The sequence below is a fragment of the Ambystoma mexicanum genome, chromosome 11 (genome assembly GCF_040938575.1).
Source record: "Ambystoma mexicanum isolate Mex_15411 chromosome 11, UKY_AmexF1_1, whole genome shotgun sequence".
In the NCBI taxonomy this organism is placed as follows: domain Eukaryota; kingdom Metazoa; phylum Chordata; class Amphibia; order Caudata; family Ambystomatidae; genus Ambystoma; species Ambystoma mexicanum.
The window spans coordinates 971,552,220-971,572,431 of record NC_090934.1 but is presented as its reverse complement, the minus strand read 5'-3'; the positions used below and the strand labels follow the sequence as shown (position 1 = coordinate 971,572,431).

The window sequence follows — 20,212 nt, the reverse complement described above, 5'->3', positions numbered from 1 at the left end:
TCCCAGGTCTGGAGTAAAGAGTGAGCGCCCGAACCACAGTACACTCAGTTACTGTGTCACCCAGCCGTGGTGACAAACTTTGCAAACTCATTGCAGCTGTGCCCCTCTGTGCCCTGAAGCATGCTACAGTGGAACTGGTCTGATCGATCCACCAGGATCCAAGAAATTGCCACTGTCCTGTTTGTGAATCAACGCTGTAACTTTGTCGCTGAAGGCCGCAGAGCTGCGAGATTGCTGCATTTGAACCTGCAACCGAAGTGGACTTGACTGCCGAAGTTTGGTCAGGAGTGTGCTGGGGGTCGGTGAGTAATTAAAATCCTAACCGGTGGCCCTAAGCGCATCCATCCATTTTACGCACGAGTGGCCCCTGAGGGCCCCTCTCCTTTCCACTGCTAGTGGGAACTAGAAAACTATTCTCAACTCTTGGAACTTACTCTGCCCTCCAGGGGAGACCCTCCACGAATAGTGGGAACCTATTCTGCATCACCTCACCCGCCTTCCTGAGCTACTACAGCCCCTACAAAAGACCCTACTGCGTGCACTACTGCGTGTGCCAGCTTCGCAAGTACATTTGAGCACTAGGCTCCCCTCATTTTAGGGATTGGACTGCCTTTCAGTTAGGATTGTGTTTGATGCAGAAGGGCCTAAAGACTATTTGCACTGCCTGCTTCCTTCCCTTTTTAGGTTGTGGACCCATTTCGTGCATTAACCCTTTAGACCCCGTTGATCTTGTATATATGTATATTGATAGGACTGTGTTGGCTTGGAAGTATTACTGTGATTTTATTTGTGTGTTGAAACTCAAAGGCCTTGAAATGAATGTATTTGTATTTTTAATTGTATATATAATATACACCGGACTGGGAGTGATTTGTTGATGTCCTTTACCTTGTGTGCTCATTGAGGTCTTTCAATCACCCTCGCCCCCCCCTCTCCCTGAGACCTAGCCTTGAATGCTGCCAATCCTACCTTGATTGGTCTGGCTTCTCCAGAAGGTTACTCTGTTCCAAGAAACTAGGCTGGCCTTCTGAACTCCTGCCCACCAGGTCAGAGTTCAGAAATCCATTTTAACAACCCGGAAGCCTCCTTCTATCCACCTGCTCTGTCTGCACTCCTAGTGGTTCTTAATTGTTTGAGCCACAAGCTTATGCATTCTGTTCCTGCTAACCAAACATGTACATCTTTAGTTCAACAGTATTTTACTATCAAGGTGTGCATCAATACGATTTGGACATCAAGTTACCTGCTAACCAAACATGCCAGGTTGCTACCCTTCCTTTGTGACCTCTTCAAGGGTGAATTTGAAATGCTGCACGGATGGAGAAATGTATTTCCCAACTGTTCCTGGTAGCTACATGACACTGTGCGTTGGACATCGCCTACCTCCTACGGTGTCCTGTTTGTACCACCCTTTTGCAAAATGGATCTGCTCACCACACTATCCAAGGACAGGAGACACTGTAACCAGCCCTAAATACTTTGATTTCTAGGCTCTGCAGCAGTTTGGTGACCATGCGGTACCTTTTTGCAGACTCTTATACTCCTCCTTTAGCATATATTTGTTTAAGCCCCGTTAACACTGTGCCACATATTAAAGAAAACACATATGCCCATATGAATTCACTGGTATAAACAAATAAAAGTCTGCCGCACTTATGTCATTTTTTGTTGTAATACTTTTTCAAGTAACACATACAGCCGATGAAAGAGTGTGATGAAGGACTGAAATTGGGGAGCCATCTCAACCTTTTAATTGGTTAAAAGTAGAAGAAAGTTTAGAGAATGTTCAAACAAAGAAAAATCGAAGAGAGGATGTGACAGGTAAATCCAGTCAAAAGAACTGAAGGGTCAGTTCAGTGACACTCGACTGAACTAGCGGCGTTCGGTTGAGTGTCAGTGTTCCATTATTGAAATAGTCAAGGTGAGTGGACAAAATCAAAGGGACGAAGTAAACAAGAATTGAAAAAAGCCAATATGTTTGGCTGTTGCATGGTAAAAATATGTTCTATGTTCACATGGGCGATATCATACAGGAGTTCATATGGGGGCTATGTCTAGGGAAAAGGAAACCACAATTGGAGAGAGGGTGCAGGGCTGGAGGATGAATGAATAAAAATAGGATGTGTGCATGAATGATTATAAGACTCGAGTGATGGGTAAAGGTATGTTGCTGAAAAAGGATTGGAGAATCCATGAGAATGTGATGACGGGGAATGCAAGAGTGTGAGGAGGGCGGTGTGCAGTCCGCAGCAATCCGGCATCACATGTCCCTTTTTGTTTACTCTGTCGCATATGCTCAAAGTTCCTGGCTGTTGCAGAGTAACAGTGAATACACTAACTTAACAAAAGCTCAGCTCATGACCAGATGGCTGAAGGTCTTTCAGCAGAAACCCACCGTCCTTTACACAGTTTGACGGGTGCACTTCAGCTGCTCTTTCCACCAGCAGCTCGTGCTAGGCTGCATGCAGTCAACAATGTTGAGTCATGCCCAGAGTGGTGAAAGTAGATTTTGATACCCGGGATGGTACGGCGGGGGGGAAAAAGGTTCTTTCTGAGGTGTGACTACCATTCTAAATGATTTAAGGTCAGTGACGGCTGGGGAACACTTTCCGTGGAGGGGCATTAATATTTCCCCTGAATTTGCACTGACGACTAATCATAACGAAGGAGTCCTAAGCAATGTAGGGCTCTCGAGACAATTGCTGCACACCCACCCTGAGACTAGTTTCAAAACTAAATAGTTGAAATGGGAATTCAATAAATGCATATCTTCAAATTCATTATTTCTTTACCTATCATCATTGCCCCAAGGGATAGTCCAGTAAACATTTTTATTTTAAAAATAGATAGGCAACATTAAAAAAATAATACTAGCACTTTTTTTTTTAAAACTTACTATGTAACATTTTGAGCTATTCAAGCTCAAAATTCGCAAAAGCAAGCGCATGGGCGCATCCATTTTGTGAAATGGATGCCCGCCTGTGCTGGCTTTTGCTTTTGCGGCACTAATGAAGGAAAAGCCAGCCAGCTGTAGTAAACAAAAGCTACCGCTGGGTGGCTTTTCCTTCATTGGTGCTGTACGCGGAGGACGGGGACCGGAGACCAGAACAGGAAAGCTGCAGCTGAATCTCTGTAAGTGCTATTTATTTAAAATAAATAAATAAGCACTAGCTGTGGTTTTTTTTCTAAGTTTTCCGGGCTGGAGGAGCCCGGAAAACTTAGAAACAAAACCGCAGCTTTAAAAACATATTTATGTTTGCGGTCGCTTTTGAAGCGACCGCAAACATAAATACAACGTTGTGTTTGAAAACGCTGCGGTTTTTCTTTCCAAGTTTCTCAGGCTCCTCCGGCTCGGAGGAGCCTGAGAAACTCGGATTGAAAAACCGCAGCGTTTTCAAACACAACCGCGTTGTGTTTCTGCCTGCTGTGGCTATCACTTTGGGTCTCCGGTGCTCCAAGGGGAGCACCGGAGACCCAAAGTGAAAGCCAAGGCAGGCAGAAACACAACACGGTTGTGTTTACATGCCGCAGTGTTTCTGCTTACAGCTGATTTCCCATTTGGGGCTCTCGGGCTCCCCACGGGGGGCCCGAGAGCCCCAAATGGGAAATGCTAAATGCTGCAGTGTTTCTGCCTAAATCTGATTTCCCATTTGGGGCTCTCGGGCCCCGGAGCCCGAGAGCCCCAAATGGGAAAGCAGATTTAGGCAGAAACACAACCGCGTTGTGTTTCTGCCTGCCTTGGCTTTCACTTTGGGTCTCCGGTGCTCCCCTGGGGGAGCACCGGAGACCCAAAGTGATAGCCACAGCAGGCAGAAACACAACGCGGTTGTGTTTGAAAACGCTGCCGTTTTTCTTTCCGAGTTTCTCAGGCTCCTCCGAGCCGGAGGAGCCTGAGAAACTTTGAAAGAAAAACCGCAGCGTTTTCAAACACAACGTTGTATTTATGTTTGCGGTCGCCTCAAAAGCAACCGCAAACATAAATACAACGTTTTTAAAGCTGCGGTTTTATTTCTAAGTTTTCCGGGCTCCTCCAGCCCGGAAAACTTAGAAAAAAAACGCAGCTAGTGCTTATTTTAAAAAAAAAATAAATAGCACTTGCCGAGATTCAGCTGCAGCTTTCCTGCTCTGGTCTCCGGTCCCCATCCTCCGCGTACAGCACCAATGAAGGAAAAGCCACCCAGCGGTAGCTTTTGTTTACTACAGCTGGCTGGCTTTTCCTTCATTAGTGCCGCAAAAGCCAGCACAGGCGGGCATCCATTTCAGAAAAATTGATGCGCCCATGTGCTTGCTTTTGCGAATTTTGAGCTTGAATAGCTCAAAATTTTACATAGGAAGTTTAAAAAAAAAAAAGTGCTAGTATTATTTTTTTTAATGTTGCCTATCTATTTTTAAAATACAATTTTTTTTTTTTTTACTGGATTATCCCTTTAATTATACAGTGCTATCAATTACACAAGTAAGACTTGGACACAATGGTGGCATGATTTGGATATAGACTTTTATTTATAAAAAGAGAATTGGAAAAATGCCTCTCTATGCCTAAAGATATGCGGGATTTCCCTACCTCAAAGGAAACTAGTGAAATTGTCAGGAAGTCGTAAATTAAAATGTCTGTCACTGCAGTGTCCCAAAACCTGCTTCTATCCCTAACACTAATAATTTAAGATAACTGTGCAAGGAAGGTCTCTTCTCAGAATAAACGGTGTTTATTGTGTTTTCAACCAACCGAAAAGTTCCCAGTTTCGCTGGTAATGAAAATGATGGAAAAATAATGTTCCAAAGAACAAGATTCCAATGCTAGAGTTGTGCTCCTTTCCCCTAGGATAACTCACGAGGAATTGTTTCTTAGCTTCACACTTCTTGTATCCTACCAGCTTGGCACGCTCTGTTACCAAGCATAGGATTTCTTTTATCAGTTGTAGGGTTCTTGACCCTCTTCTCCTTAACCTCTCATGTGGGTGCGAGTCCCAGACTCGCAATACTTGATACTTTACACACCTTGGTTCACTCTACTGCCAAGCAAGTCTTCTCCCATGGGCGGTCTCTTTTCCCCTCACAGGGTCCCTGGGTGCTGTTTACAGACTTGCACTGTTGCGTTTTATCCGCTTGCTTCACTCTCCTGCCAAGTATACAACTGTCTTTCATTTGCTTCAGGGTCCCACACCCTCTGTTTCCTCACCCCGTTGCTCCCCAGGACCTCAACAGCTCCTGGGCAACCATCATATACATTTGCTTCCTTCTCAAAGGTATCGTCCGTTCCCAACTTCAGGAGGTTCCGGTAGCCTTCAGATATCCAGCGGGGTCTGCAGCACCTCTGCAGTCTGCTGCCTTTCTACAGTTGCGCGTTCTGTCTATTCTGTGCCTCGCCAGGTGCTGCACGGTTCCTGCTATTCCTCTTCGGGAGACTGCTCTCTTCCTCCTGTGTCTCTCCTGTGCTTAGCTTAAACTGCCCGTGAACTCCTGCGTGGGATTGATGTATTGCTTTGGGACAATCACTGGCTTTTGAAAACTAGACCGCTCATTCTGCTTCTTACAAGTGATCCTTAAACTCACTGCCATCTTCTTCATCACACTACCGGCCTTAAAGGTACATGTGTGATATTTTGTACTTCCTGGGTTTTCATTGTTGTCCTGTAGGTTAGATTGCCTGACCTGACAACAAAATATATTGTCTCTATCCAGGGAAGGGTTAGGAGGATTTAGGGTTGGAGAAGGGTTTGAATATGGTGAAGCATGGTGATATTGCATTTTCTGGTGATTGGTCATCCCCAATTCCATAGGGGAATGCCTTCCCCCATGTGATCCTCCATCTGCGCACCAACCACAGGGGGACCTTTGTACTGTGGACGCACTGCCCTGGCCCCATGGGAAAGGTCTGCCCCTCAGGGGAGAAGGGACGCCATCCTCCGATTCGCCACACTGAGTTGCCAAGAATGGACCTGAAAAGCAGCCCATATCCACCCCAATCCATCTGCATCAGTGTTATGGGTGTAACGTTTGTTTCCCAAGATAGGAAAAGGGTAGTACAATTCATACATTTAAGCATGCAATTTAATGTATGAAGCTTACATGACGTCTTTTGTCAGAAGGCAAAATGAATGTGCGGCATATATACATAAAAAGTAAAGTCTGCTGCAGAGTCTTTTTGACTGCAAGAGAGGAGGTTCTCTTATTTGTTGCTGCTGTTTGACTTCAAAACTTTTTTTTTTGGGCTAGTCCACTTTCTATCGCTACTACCTACCAGCCTAAAAACCCAGAACACCGCAGAGCGGCCGCAGAGTCTGCTGCAGTCTCTTTCTGTCTTTGGGCTCTGCGGGCACCGCCCGCGGTTCACCGACGCGGATACCATCGGATAGCACTTACTCAATCTCAGGCTGCTGTGGACTTAACCTATACTTTGAGCTCGAACTGCCAGCAATCGGCACCCTGCTTTCAGCCCTCTCCCCCGCCCCCACTGCTCCCCCCTCTCAACGAGACACCAGCACCCACCACTTCAATCCTGCACGCCAGTACTCCTGGCAATCAGAGGAGACCGCAGCATGTAAGACGCTTCACTGCCGCCGGCTGACCTGCTGCGGCACGGTCCGTCCAACGGACACGGTCAGATTTTATCCAGTGGTCCTCTTCCCCCAGAGGCCGCCCACTGACACTACCCCAGACACCAGCACCAGCACTTCCTATCTTCACCAACCATCCGCAGTCGGCTGTCTCGGGACAGAGTTGCCCTTTGATCAGAACACACCAGCGTTTCTCCACACTACGATCTCTGAAACGATAGCGGCGGACGAGAGTTCGACCAACTACCAGCAACGTTCCCCCACCCCTAACCTCTTACAGTTCACGGCAACCAATTTACCCCCTCCGCTTCTCTCCCTGCCGAGAGGCCGCAGCTTCTGGAGCTGCCCATGTCCACAGCAACGAGCCAGGCGCGAAAGCTCCGCGATGAGCGCCACTGCTCCCCCAACTGCCCGCAGCGTCTGGAACCCTTGTGGAGGTGGAGCCTATCCACACGACTGAAGCGCCGCAAGCACTGCCACGCTGCGCAGGGCAGTGGCGCAGCTCGACTCACCGTAGCGCCCTCCACCACTGCAGGTCCAGTCACTTACTGCAGGGAACGAAAAGCGAAAAGTACCGTGACGAGCTCCAGTGCTCCCTAGCCTTCCTGCAACGTCCGGAAGCCACTCGGAGGCAGACCCTCCCCATTCAACTGAAACGACGCAAGCACTTCCTCGCTGTGCAGACCAACAGCACACCCCAATCCATCATTCCTCCCTTCACCACTACTAGCCGCTTCTCCTGACCACGGGACAAAGAACTTCACTTTGACATCATCACTGCTACAGAAAACGTTTCGCTCATGCCCCCCCACCCCCAGGCGTGAGTCGTTACCAGGGAGAGCACTCACGAACTGGCGTGAGGTGGTAACAGCGGGAGCACTCACGAACACGGACCACTTCACAATAGACTCTAACCACACCCTGGTCCAGCCTAATCGAACCTCTGTATTATAAGCTTTACAACACCCCCAGCGATTTCACAGCATCCCTTGGAAAACAGAAAACCCCACTCTTGGACCCTACCTTTAATACCTCAAAAGTCACAGAACCAATCTATTACCTGCAACTCCACAGTCCACCGAGGACCTCATCTGGACAACTCACAGAGGGTCCGAAATAGTAAACATTTCTGAACCCAGCACCTACCATCTGCCCACCCAGACCTTCCACTATCAGTAAGGAACAACCAGCCTTGCGCCTAACTCAACTTAACAAGAACAACCTATCATACAGGAAGACTACTCCCCTGCCTCACCTCTTCAAACCTCCACTAGAACCACTGCTACACTCTCCATACGAGATTTTGGATCCTGCAGTTCAAAGAAATAGCAACGTACCGACCGCTGTGCCAGCAGACCGAAAGGGCCAGTCCCATAGAAGACCTTGGATCCTGCAGCCTAACGAACCAGTAACGCACTGACCACCTCTGTAAGGAGACCGAAATGGCTTGTCCCTTGGATCTTAACTGAGCTACTACAACACCTTGTGTTCAGGAAACCGAAAGGGCTTGCCCCTTTTGTAACCTGTAGGCTATAGATATAACAACGCACCTTCTACTCTGTTAGGAGACCGAAAGGGTTCGGCCCTTGGATGCTAACACAGACGCAACAATTCTTTTAGCAGAGTCAGAGTCACACTTCTATTAAGGAGACCGAAAGGGCACGTCCCTTGGATCCTGCACCTACAGAAACCTGCCACCATTCCAAAGAGACTATTAGGGTCCCTTGGATCCTGTATTATAGAAACAACAACGTTCCTTCCATCTGGTCAGGCGACCAGTAGGACATCATACAACAACCTCAATAGAGTTATTGTTAAACTCCTACCCAGGAGACCGAAAGGGCACATCTGTTGGATCCTCCACCTATAGAAACCTGCCACCATTCCAAAGAGACTATTAGAGTCCGCATCTCGGATCTCAACACAGACACTCCAACAATCAAAGGAGAAATGTCCACAACTCTACCCAAACAGCAAACCGTTGTGCGCCCTAAAGCAAGACTAAGAACAAAACTCAACACCGCTGCCATGTCTGCTTTAGATTCCTTGCAACTAACCTTGGAACAATCGCTCTCGAGCCCATGCCGCAAAAAACGACTTGAATTGCCCCCAACAGCACGCGGAACTGGATAACGAGCATGTCATCACAACAGATGACCCCCTCATAACAAAGACCGACCGACTGAATCCAGAAATCAATCGACAACTGAACGATCAGTAGATTTATCGAATCAGTTCAACATACAAGCACAAATTCACAGCACCAGTATCACGACTGAACACCATGAAACACAATCCACTACTATCCACAACCATGCCGAACCAGCATCCCTCCAACTAACAACTCTTACTACTCAGTCCTCCAACGAAGTCCAACCAACAGAAGCTAACTCACGAAGCTACATCGAACAGGAAGACCTAACAATACTGACGCCTTGCAATCAACAATTGCTCCAGCAGCAAAACAATTCTGAGTGCAGAAAATAGAAATCCAGAATCCACCAACAACGATACCTTGAATAACATCACTAGGCAAACAAACTCTAATAGCAAAGAACCAACCTCACACGAACGAATAACACCAAGAGGAGTCATAACAGCCCCTATTTCTGCTTCTGCATCACAAGATGAAACTAAATCATCTGTCAAGTCTCCAGCTGCCACACAAGAATCGCCCCCCCATCACTTGATCCACACAAACATGAGACTGCAAATGATACTATCAAGAAACCAACAAAGGAGCAAAACATTCACACACCCATGCCCCAGTCTGCCACCCAAGAAGAACCACGTCCGATTACGAAAGATTCCAACAGCTATGACGTTGGCAAACCTCAGTCAGATGGACCAAGACTCACCACCACTTCACAAAAACCACCAACCAGTACAACTCAACAAACAAATAAAGAAAAAGCAAGATTAGCCAAACTCGCGTGGCTACATACGCATAACTCAATCAAACTCTCACAACCCCCAGAAACTGCTGCCAACCAAACCTTAACCAAGGCAAGAAGACTTTCAATGGACATTACAGAAATTGAATCAATCATGCTAAGCCTAGACAACGAAAAGAAATATTTGGCAACGTAACAGGAAACCATCAACCGCATTTACTTCGACCCCATGTATGACACCAGGAACCAGCCAAAGACTCATCAAAAGAGAAACTGAAACAAATCCATCAGGAAACCCTAATATTCCTACTCGCTTCACTTATGACACAGATGAATCCTACTACACGCCTGATCTCTCGACCAAGAACCAACAGCTTATTCCTCAATTGAGTGCACCAGAAAGCAAAATCACTAATACTACATCCAAAAGCCATGACCACGAGGATTGCACCAATCCCAGGATCCCGACTACTATGCTAGACTTACAAAATATGCTTATTGCAGTACTGTCTCAATCAATGATCCTCTTTCTGAAATTCCATGAACGACAACATCAAAGACCAAGCAACTCTCCTAGCACTTATACACTCAAAACAGATCTACATAGAGAACTTCATAACCACAATCGAATCCCGTTTGAACTTGGAAGCAGAACAATCTAATCGATGGCAACAACGACTGTCAGAAATAGAAAGAAATGATCGCCAAGAAAAAACCAAACTAAACACAGAAGTACTAGCTCTGCTAAAAGCTCATCATCATCAAATAGCACCTCAATCGAATACAACAATTGATCAAGGCATACTAGCTCCTCCGGCTAACAATATACCCCAACAGCCAATTTGTGGAGTTCCAACCATCGATGAACGTCCTCCACAACGAAGGATTGAACCTGTTACAACCTCACAAATAGAAATCCAGGATCCCAATCACCCAACTAAGAACACCACGGAACAATACCAGATTTTCTCTAAAGAAAAACGAGCACATGCCACGAAACCAGCACAGCCAAAAAACAATAAAAAAACGACAAACAGGCTCAAGAGCGTTCCTGAGAACAGTGAAGATGACGGATCAAACCCATCAATTACCAACAGAGAAGACATGCTGCCCCCTCACATTGGACAACAACAACCCTAAACAGCAGCGGCATCCTGCAGCATTACAGACTTGTGGACTGACAGAGCCACTATCTCACCAATCCACTCATGATGAAGACCTCCTTAACCTTTCAACCCATGAAGATCCGATAACAGATGACACACCACCTCCTAGGCAACCTACAGTGCCCTCAAGCTTCATAATAATAGATGAGTACACTATCGCCCACGAACCACAACCACCCGACATGTACGAAGAAATATCTGAAGATTCGTTACAAGAAACCTCCGATACATCCTTCAAAACCGACACAATGGACTACTCATCAGCAGAATCATATGAGCAAATCTCAGACGATTCTATCAGATCGCGAGTATCAGGGAACACTGATTGCACACTTCCATCATTCGTCAATCCTCTACAACAAAACCAAATCTACGAAATTCATATTGAAAACGACATTAACACACTTGAATCACTAATACTCAATAGAACCAATACTCTCCGTCTCTTTGGAGCGATAACACAACTACAAAAAATAACAACAAAAAAGTTTGATCTTATAACATTCAAAGATGACATGCATTTAGATAAGATGATTGTTGAACTTTCCGACCCAAACGACCAAGAACTGATTCTATCAAAGCATGCCGAGCTCCTCAAACTTGGTTTTAAATGCTGGGCCTCTACATCAACAAGAAAATACCAACCAAGGACGCAGATGAGTAATCACACCCACGATCGCACAGGAAACGTCGCAACTCGGACTCACGTTCAACAACCGGAAGAATGGAACAGAACAGAACGACCATTCAAAAGAATCTATGGCTTTGAAACTTCAATTACAGAAACCGTAGCTTCGAGATTTTCACTTAACTCCCAATCATAACAATCACTGAAACCAGAAGTCACGTGGTCACTCTGCTTGTGGAATACTAGAGGAAACTTGGATCTGTTCACCCATCCCTCAACTGATCTAGAAAATTATCAAATCATATGCCTGCAAGAGACTTGGATCAGTGAAACGCGAGCGTGCAATGGATTTCTCACTTTTCTCAACCCTGCAATAGTCAAAAAACAAGGAAGACCAGCATCAGGTCTTCTCACCTTAATTAAAATAAACCCTCAATGGACAGTACTGACCAGTGAAAACATCAATCCCTGGACCCAACTAACAATAATAAGGACGATGGAGAACCACCATACTCAAAAAAACAATGAATTAAGAATTGCTATATTAAACCTCTACTGGAATCCTGCAGCAATAACAATTGAAGCATTCATTGACTGAGTATTCATAACAATCGACAAACTAGCTGGAACTCACTACCATCTAGAAATAATACTCTGTGGGGATCTCAACATCAACTTATTCACACAGAGCGGTACTCCCCGAACCCAAGCTCAACTTTCACCAAAAGCAACCAGATGGAGGAATGAAATTCTCACACGGGATCTCATCCTCCTAAACCATGCAAGGAACAATTCCACTTCGTACATGCCAACATGGTCCAGAGGATCCTCAACTGCAATCATCGACTACATATTCCTCTCCCAAACCCTGCACGAATCGGTCAAGTCAGCCCAAACGATAGCCTCTGACAAAAGTGATCACAATCAATTAGCAGTGCATTCACACTTCACCACCAAACAAGATCCAACCTTGACAGCATGTGCAGTAGAACTCGACGGAACATCATCAAGACTCTGCATCCCACAAGCGGCGATAGCTCATCTACCAATGAAACTCCTTGCTTTAAACAGGACAGACATTGAAAAACTGAATTGCGACTGGATTCTGCTACCATTTCGACAGTCAAAAACCGACCACAAAAAGCCCACCTCCACACATACAACCAGGAAATAGCCGACAAGAAATAATGCCTGCCGAAATCGTTACGACAATTGAAGAAAACAAAAACTGCAGAAAACATTGCACAGATCACAAAATTGAAACAATCGTACAACAATTGGAAAAAACCTCAACAAAAAATCCTCCTGCAAACAGATGTAGAAACCATAATGAAGACATACAACTCAAACAACACAAGAGAGCTTTGGAAACTCCTCAATGATAACTCCCAAAAACAGCACAAGCTAACGTACCGCAACAAACGTGGATCACACATTTTTCAAACATCTATGCAGCTCGATCACCCCAATCCAAAGAAGAAACAAACAACAACAAACCGAAATGGTCAAACGTCGAATACGATGACCTAATCTGCATGATCAAAAACCTAAATGCATCAAGAGCACCTGGTCCTGACGGACTTTCAAACGCCGTACTTAAGCAAGTTCCCCAGGCATGGGCAAACATCATGTGCCAGATAATAACCATCATATACGCACTCAACCAAATCCCAAATTCTTTGAGATCAGCTACAACTGTCCCCATCCACAAACCAGGACCCCTAGATCAACCGGAGAACTTCCGTCCAATCGCTCTACTGGACCCGCTTGGAAAACTCTTTGCAACAACACCAATGAGACAACGAACTACTTGGGCCACACACAATGCCGGATCTCAACACGGCAAATGGGCTTTACTGCCAATGTCGTAACCAATATCAACTTAATACTCCTGCATCTGATCAAGCACGAAGCCATCAACAATAATACCACCATATATGCTGCATTCAACGACCTGAAGATGGCCTTTGATGCCATATCACGGCACAAGTTGTGGGAAAAACTCAAAACATGGAATTGCCCCCCGAACATTCTGGAACCAATTATTCTACTCTACTCGGACACTTCAATAAAAGTGAGATTAACAAAACAAGGCACAACCACCAAACCGATCACCACATCAAATGGCTTAAAGCAAGAGTGCCCCCTAGCAGCAACCATTTATAATCTGTTTACATCAGATATTGAACAACACCTGATCAGCAATCAAACTAATCCGCCAAAGATAAATTTAACACCTGTTCCCGTTATGGCATATGCCGATGATATCATCCTGCTTGACAAAACCCCCTCTGGATTACAAGTCGCCTTGACATCACTGAGCAGCTACATGAACAACAACGAGCTAACAATCAACATCTCAAAAACAAAGACAATGACTTTAACCAAACAAAAACACACCAACCAGCATTCAACATCAGTGGAACCCAACTAGAAAATGGGACAATATTCAAGTACCCCGGCATACTAATTAACCAATCCAAGACTGAAGAACAATGGCTGGACAAAGTAGAACAAAAGTCACAAACACTGGCAGGCCAAGGATGCATGCTCCACAGGAAATATGGAAATTTCTCATTCAGACCGATCATTGCCTATTACAGACTAAAATACATTCCTATAATAACTTACGGAACAGAAGCAATGGGGAACACCGAAAAAGTAAACTGGATGAAATTTGAGTCAACCTTTTGGCGTAAGATTCTCTACCTTCCACAGTCGTACCCAATGCCGAGGATACGAAATGAACTCGCAACCCAATCTGTTGCATCTATTGTATGCTGGAAAAGACTAGATATCTACCGAAAGATCCTCTCTGACGAGAAAACTCCTGCAATCCAAATTTTGAAAACCCAACCAAACACCTTTAACAACACGGTGCTAGAAAAATGGAAAAAATCTATCATTAAAGAAATGGAAAATGAAGAGATATCTGAAGAACTCTTAATCATGCGCCCACAACATGCCAAAACTAAACTTCTACAGAATGATTGGATCAAAACCATCCAAATGAAAAATATCTACAAACAAACCCTTCAATGTAATACAGACAACAGAAAAATACATGAACCACCACCGTATCTTGTATTATTTCCAGACCACGCCATCAGGTCAACAGTTCTAAGAATTTGTCTGAACATTTTACCAACAAATTCTCATTTTGCAATAACAAGGCAGAATGTCAGATCACAAAACTACTGCTGATTCTGCAAAGCTGAAACAATACCGGAAACCATTTTCCATTTGGTCATGGAATGTCAGTCACTTGCACTCCAACGTAAGCAATTTGGCACCTTTTTCGACCTCTCATCCCAACAAATGAATACAAAAGAAAGATGGGATGCCATACTCAGTGGAAAAAACAACAAATACATATATACAATCTCTCTGTTCCTCTCCAGCATTCTGCAACTCAACGGAAGAAGTGCCTGAATGACATCTCAAGACTTCCTTTTTTAAAAAAAAAAAATTTTTCTTCCTCTTTCTCTCCTCTCCAATTTCTTCTCACAGTGAATCCTAAACACACTGATGGAAAAGTTTGTAATCAAACTAAAATATCCTCCCAAAAAAAGCAGTATGACGGGAATGACATGCAGCGCTCTCTTCAGATGTCCCATATTAGGTGCGCATAGCACATCCATTCCTTCTCCTCCAAAATGCATCTTGTGACAATTCTAAATAAACCGCTTTAAGCCAAAGAATACAAAGCAACACCTAGGACTGACGGAGCAAATCCATCCAGCATGAAACAATTTTAGAATGCACATGAAAGTAAGCATTTGAGACACATTATTGCCTCTTTGTGAAAAAGAGCACATTGCAGCGTCATCAGTGTATTTATTTATAAATAACTAAAAGAAGCCCCTCCACGCAGACCCCTGTGGACGCCTCTCCGCTCGGAAGCATTGTCCCAGAAAAAGAAAACATTCACACCTATTGCTAAAATGGCTGTGTCACAAGGTAATGGGTTAATGATTGCATGCAACAATGTAACCCTAAAACCATCAGCATATCACCCCCGGAAGTTTTTATGCTGTAGGACTGCCCCACGTTTTAATGGCTTGCCTGCCTATTCCACGCTTTGACACTTGCCTTTTCCCCAACGAGAGTCATCTAAAAGCTGACCATCCCACACATGTATGGTTTGCCCTGCACAGTTTTCTGTGGAGTCCAATATGGCGTCCCTTTTTACTTGGTATACATGTGCAGGTTGTTTCCAAGTATGCGGCTGGGAGGAGGAGGAGGAGGAGGAGGAAGAGGAACAAGGGGTAGAGTTACGATTGGAGTGACAGGAGTTTTCATCCAATCAGATGTTCTCTCTTAACTTACTGGGAATCGACAGATTGTCTGCATGTTGAAACCTATTTAGTTTGCTGCTTCGCATTGTGGAATTGTTCCACTGGGCGCTCCGCCAGACTTCTATTGTTAAATACCTTTGTGACTTAAAGTCCCTTGCACTGTTAGTGTCCCAGTTTGTAGAAATGATGTTGAATTTATGTAAAGCTCTCTCTACCTGACCTCCATTTAAGAAAATCTTCGAGATCAAACATCTAAAACAACTTTCTATATTATATAACATTTATCGTTGCTATTTTTGTTTTATTGCAGAACTCACAATCAAGATGGCAGAAGCACATCAAGCAGTAGCCTTTCAGTTTACTGTAACTCCTGATGGTATTGACCTGCGACTAAGTCATGAAGCACTCAAGCAAATCTATCTCTCTGGCCTCCATTCCTGGAAGAAGAAGTTCATCAGGTTCAAGGTAAGAGATAGAATTTGAATTATTTAGAACTGGTCTCTGACCTGATTCTTAGCCAGTGATTTTGTTTTAGTAATGGTACTCCCTGCCATCCCACTTGCGGTGTTCACTGAGCCGCAGGGTGTGTTAAGCACAGCATTGCACTTGACTGGGTAAGGGCTGCAGAGGCATGCCTTCGGTGTACACTTGTTGGGAATTTATTCATTTATTTCATTTGTTAATACACCCAAACCCAGAAGTATCACGGCGTAAATTACAGTACAGATGAGGTACTTGCTGTTCACATAGAAGGAAGTTACATACTTAATACGGTAATAGGCAAAAATATGAAGAAGAACAGGACTCTTCTCTGGATGACAAGTAGGTACAGTATGAGAATGCAAATATAATCCTAAAGTAGGGTAACATGGATAAAGGATTAGAATTGCAGTGGTACATATATATATATATATATATATATATATATATACACAGCAGTGAAGCCGGCAGCCCTGGTATTATGTGCTGGACTCAGGCAGTGGTCTTAGTATTTGTTTGACAGCCAAGTTTTTAAATGTTTCTTGAACTGAACAAAGAATACTTGTGCAATGAGGCAGCAAGAGTGTTAACACTCCCTTTTTCCATCCAATACATATCATCAAAAGTAGCTACCACCAAGATGATTTTTGCTTCCATCACCTTGAATAGGTGAGAGAGTGTGTGTTTAAGGTGTGCTACTGAGGAAGAATTGCCTCGGAGTACTAGTGTATTAGGGCCAACACCAACTCAACAGTGGCTAATAAGCCAGAGGCTGGGTGGCTCTAATAGTACCTATAGGCGGGGAGGACGGTAGAATGTGCACATCGCTTGTGAAGTCCTCTGTTGGAGGGGAGGTGATGTATTAGACTGCTGTGAAGAGTGATGCACCACCTTTCACTGAACTATTCAAGCTTTGCACAGAGCCATTAGTTCAGCAGAACAGAAAGCATTTCTACTTGCCGTTAATCGAGGGTGAATGGTAAGTTATTGCATGTTGTGGAGTTTTAGAGGCTAATAGATTTACTCCCTTGTTTGGCCCTTCTGACGGTGGGGACAACAGTGTAGGGTTCGGTTGGTACTCTATCTATGAATCCTGTGCACTAATAAAGGGGCCAGACAAGAAATCTTTTTGAACCAGGAAGTTTATTTTAATCTCAATTATGGCTTTGGCCGGTAGCCAGCGAAGAGCTCCACAAAGGTGTGAGATGTTGTCTCTTTTGAAAACACAGATGATCCTAAAAGGGGGGTTTTGTGCTATATTGATGTTGTAGATGAGAGAGTTGAATACTGTGGAGGTTCATACATACTGTTGCAGTAGTCCTTCTTTGAGTTAGCAAAGAAATACACTAGTGCAGCTCGAGTGTCCCCAGAACAAAATGATTTACTTGAAACTTTGACTCTGGAAAAAACTGCTTAAGACTACCTTTTTGACTTGACAGTGATGGGTAATCATTCCACCAGACATCTACTTTCTATGCTTTGGTTTTAATCTTGGAAAGAGAGGTGAAGGAAGATGTGAGGTTACATCTGGGGATGAGTAGAGTTTCCAGGCGGATGTCCTATCCAGAAAGATGTTCTCGGTTTAACCAGCGTTTACCTGCAACCAGTTAGCCTGCATCCAACCCTCCACTGATGCTAAGTAGTATCTCCAGTGCATCAAACTAGCTGAGCACACATCTTGCTGACAGGAAGAGCTTGATGTCTTATCTGTAAGAGGGGTAGTCCAGGCTGAACAGAGAGATGGATTGACAGCCATATTCATATGTACAACAGAGTAGGATTCAGAAGGGGAGTCCTATGCAACTCCACAGCTGTTAGTCTGCCTATAGAAGAGGTCTCTATTGCTCACAAGCAACCTCTAAGAAGGAGAACAAGTGCAGGGCCAAGGGGCTGATTCTTTTCTGATGCTTAACAAAAAATGACCAAGGTCTGGAAGTCCACTGTGTCGAACCCAACAGAGAGGATGTTCTAACAAAATCAGGAATCCTGCACCACTGTCTGCGATGACCCAAGATTTTTTTTTTTTTTTAATAATGTGTTACAGTTTATTTGAAACTTTACACATAAAAAGAGTTATTCTAAACATTAATCGTTGATAGAATTGCTCCTACACAAATATAAAATTGCTCCTACAAAAATAAAAAATCACCAAACCTCAATAGAGTCAATATCATAATATCAAACAGTTCATATATATATGTTCAAAGTTCTTTCAATTACCAGCCATACTCTAAAGGTAGAAATCTGCAGCTGCCGACTTTGTGTATTCATAAGGCGAAGCCAAAATTCAGGTTCCCCAATGGATGCCGTATCGTGGACAGAATTGTTATAACTTACTTTGTAAGTATCCATCATATTTACACATTTAGTTAATACATGATTAGCAGTTTCTTTGCATCTATTATCCTTACATAGTCGGCAATACCTCTCTGTGGAAGATAAACCATTATATTTACTTTTATTAGTCACCAGCGGTAAATTATCTACCCTCGATAGAAGTAAAAATCTCCTGAGTCTGCTTGATGGACAGAGGGTTAGATATGGCTGCATTTGCTTAAAGGAATAGAGCATGTAGTGGATGAATTTGTATTTAGGAAGCTTATCCAGATGGGCGTAGTTTTCCAACCAGTCCCAGAGGGCAATTTTTTTGGACAGTGCATTTTTTTGGGGTTCATCGAACTTCTCTCCACTCTTAGTCCAGTTTATTACTCTCAGGAAGGCTTCAGTCTCCTTTTTAATATGGCATTTGGTAGTTTCCTTTAAAGCTTCAATGGCAAATTCTTTCAATAAGCGATTCTCTGGTTGATTAGAGATCCTAAGATAAAGTTCGGCTCTCCTTTTCAGAACAATGGAACCTAAAGAGGAAACCCCCACTTCCAGTCTTAACAATGCCATTGGGATAGATTGGGGAAGTCCTAGGATTCTTCTCCAAAACATCCCCTCTATAATTTGCAGCCAGCTTAAGTCCATTTGCAGCAGGGCTTCCAGCCCGTAGACAACCATAGGGGTTAACACCTGGGTATATAATTGACGGATTCCATGCAATGTAAATCCATAGTTCTGTCTTGCAAATTGGCTAATCAGCGACGTTACTTGAGCTGCCCGATGTTGTCTCATTTGGATACAGGAGTTATAGCCCGGCTTGGCATCCATTTCGACCCCAAGGTATTTATATTGCTGGGTGTACTTAATTTCTATTTCGCGCAGTAGAAGCCGAGGGCGAGCAATCTTCTTACTTGCGAATAACATCACCTGAGTTTTCTCCTGGTTAATGATTAAATCATTATTCGCAGCATACTCCCATAACTTCAATGCAGATCTCCGCAGACCACTGAACGTGTGATCCATAATTATCAAATCGTCAGCATATGCTAGCACTGCACAGTGGATTGTGCCGACGAGAGGAGGACAATTATGGACACTTAAGATGGCATCTGGTAGATCATATGTATAAAGGTTGTACAAAAACGGGGCCGTCACGCAGCCCTGCTTGACTCCATGATTCTGGGGGATCTCTACAATCATATCCCCCTGATTATTGAGTCTGCAAGCGACTGTATTGTCCTCATGCAATAATTTTAAATAATACAGAAGTATCTCAGGGCAGCCTAATAGCTCGAGTTTAGCCCACAGTTTTTCTCTCGGACCGAATCAAAAGCTGCCTTAAAATCGACGAACATGGCATATAGTGGCGGATTTCCTTTCTTCATGGCCTTTGAGCATAAAGTGTCCAGAATAATTATGTTATGGATCGTTGAGTAGCCTTTCCTGAAGCCGCACTGAAAAGTGTTGAGTATATCAGATTTAGCCACCCATTCCTCCAATTTATCAAGTAACAGTGAGGCGAAGTTTCCCCGTACAATCAAGCATAGATAGTAACCTGAAGTTACAGGGATCTTTCCTATCACCTTTCTTGAAGATTGGTATTAAATAGGCACGCTGCCATGATTTAGGGATTTTTCCAACTGCAAGTACTTTCCCAAATAATATTCTTAAAAATTTGGCCCAGAATTCCGGTTGGCTTCTCAACACAGCATTTGAAAGTCCGTTAGGCCCAGGAGCCCTAGATGATTTGAGCCTTCTAATTTTCCAAAGTAGATGTTCGGTTGTTATATTGAGGGGGATGGACCTTGGGGTCACTTTTTCTACCGACTTTCCCATCTCCTTAGTAGGGATGTTGCGACTCATA

General features: G+C 44.1%; 1 protein-coding gene across 5 annotated transcripts in view; it reads left to right on the top strand.

Annotated features, from left to right (window-relative positions):
• Positions 1 to 20,212, top strand: part of CPT1A (carnitine palmitoyltransferase 1A) — a 634,145-nt gene that overhangs the window by 31,468 nt on the left and 582,465 nt on the right. For all 5 annotated transcript variants that reach the window (XM_069624124.1, XM_069624123.1, XM_069624122.1 and 2 more), the window contains exon 2: positions 15,854 to 16,008. In XM_069624124.1, coding sequence (XP_069480225.1) covers positions 15,868 to 16,008 — 141 coding nt within the window. In that variant the 5' untranslated portion in view covers positions 15,854 to 15,867. The remainder of the gene's footprint in view (positions 1 to 15,853; positions 16,009 to 20,212) is intronic.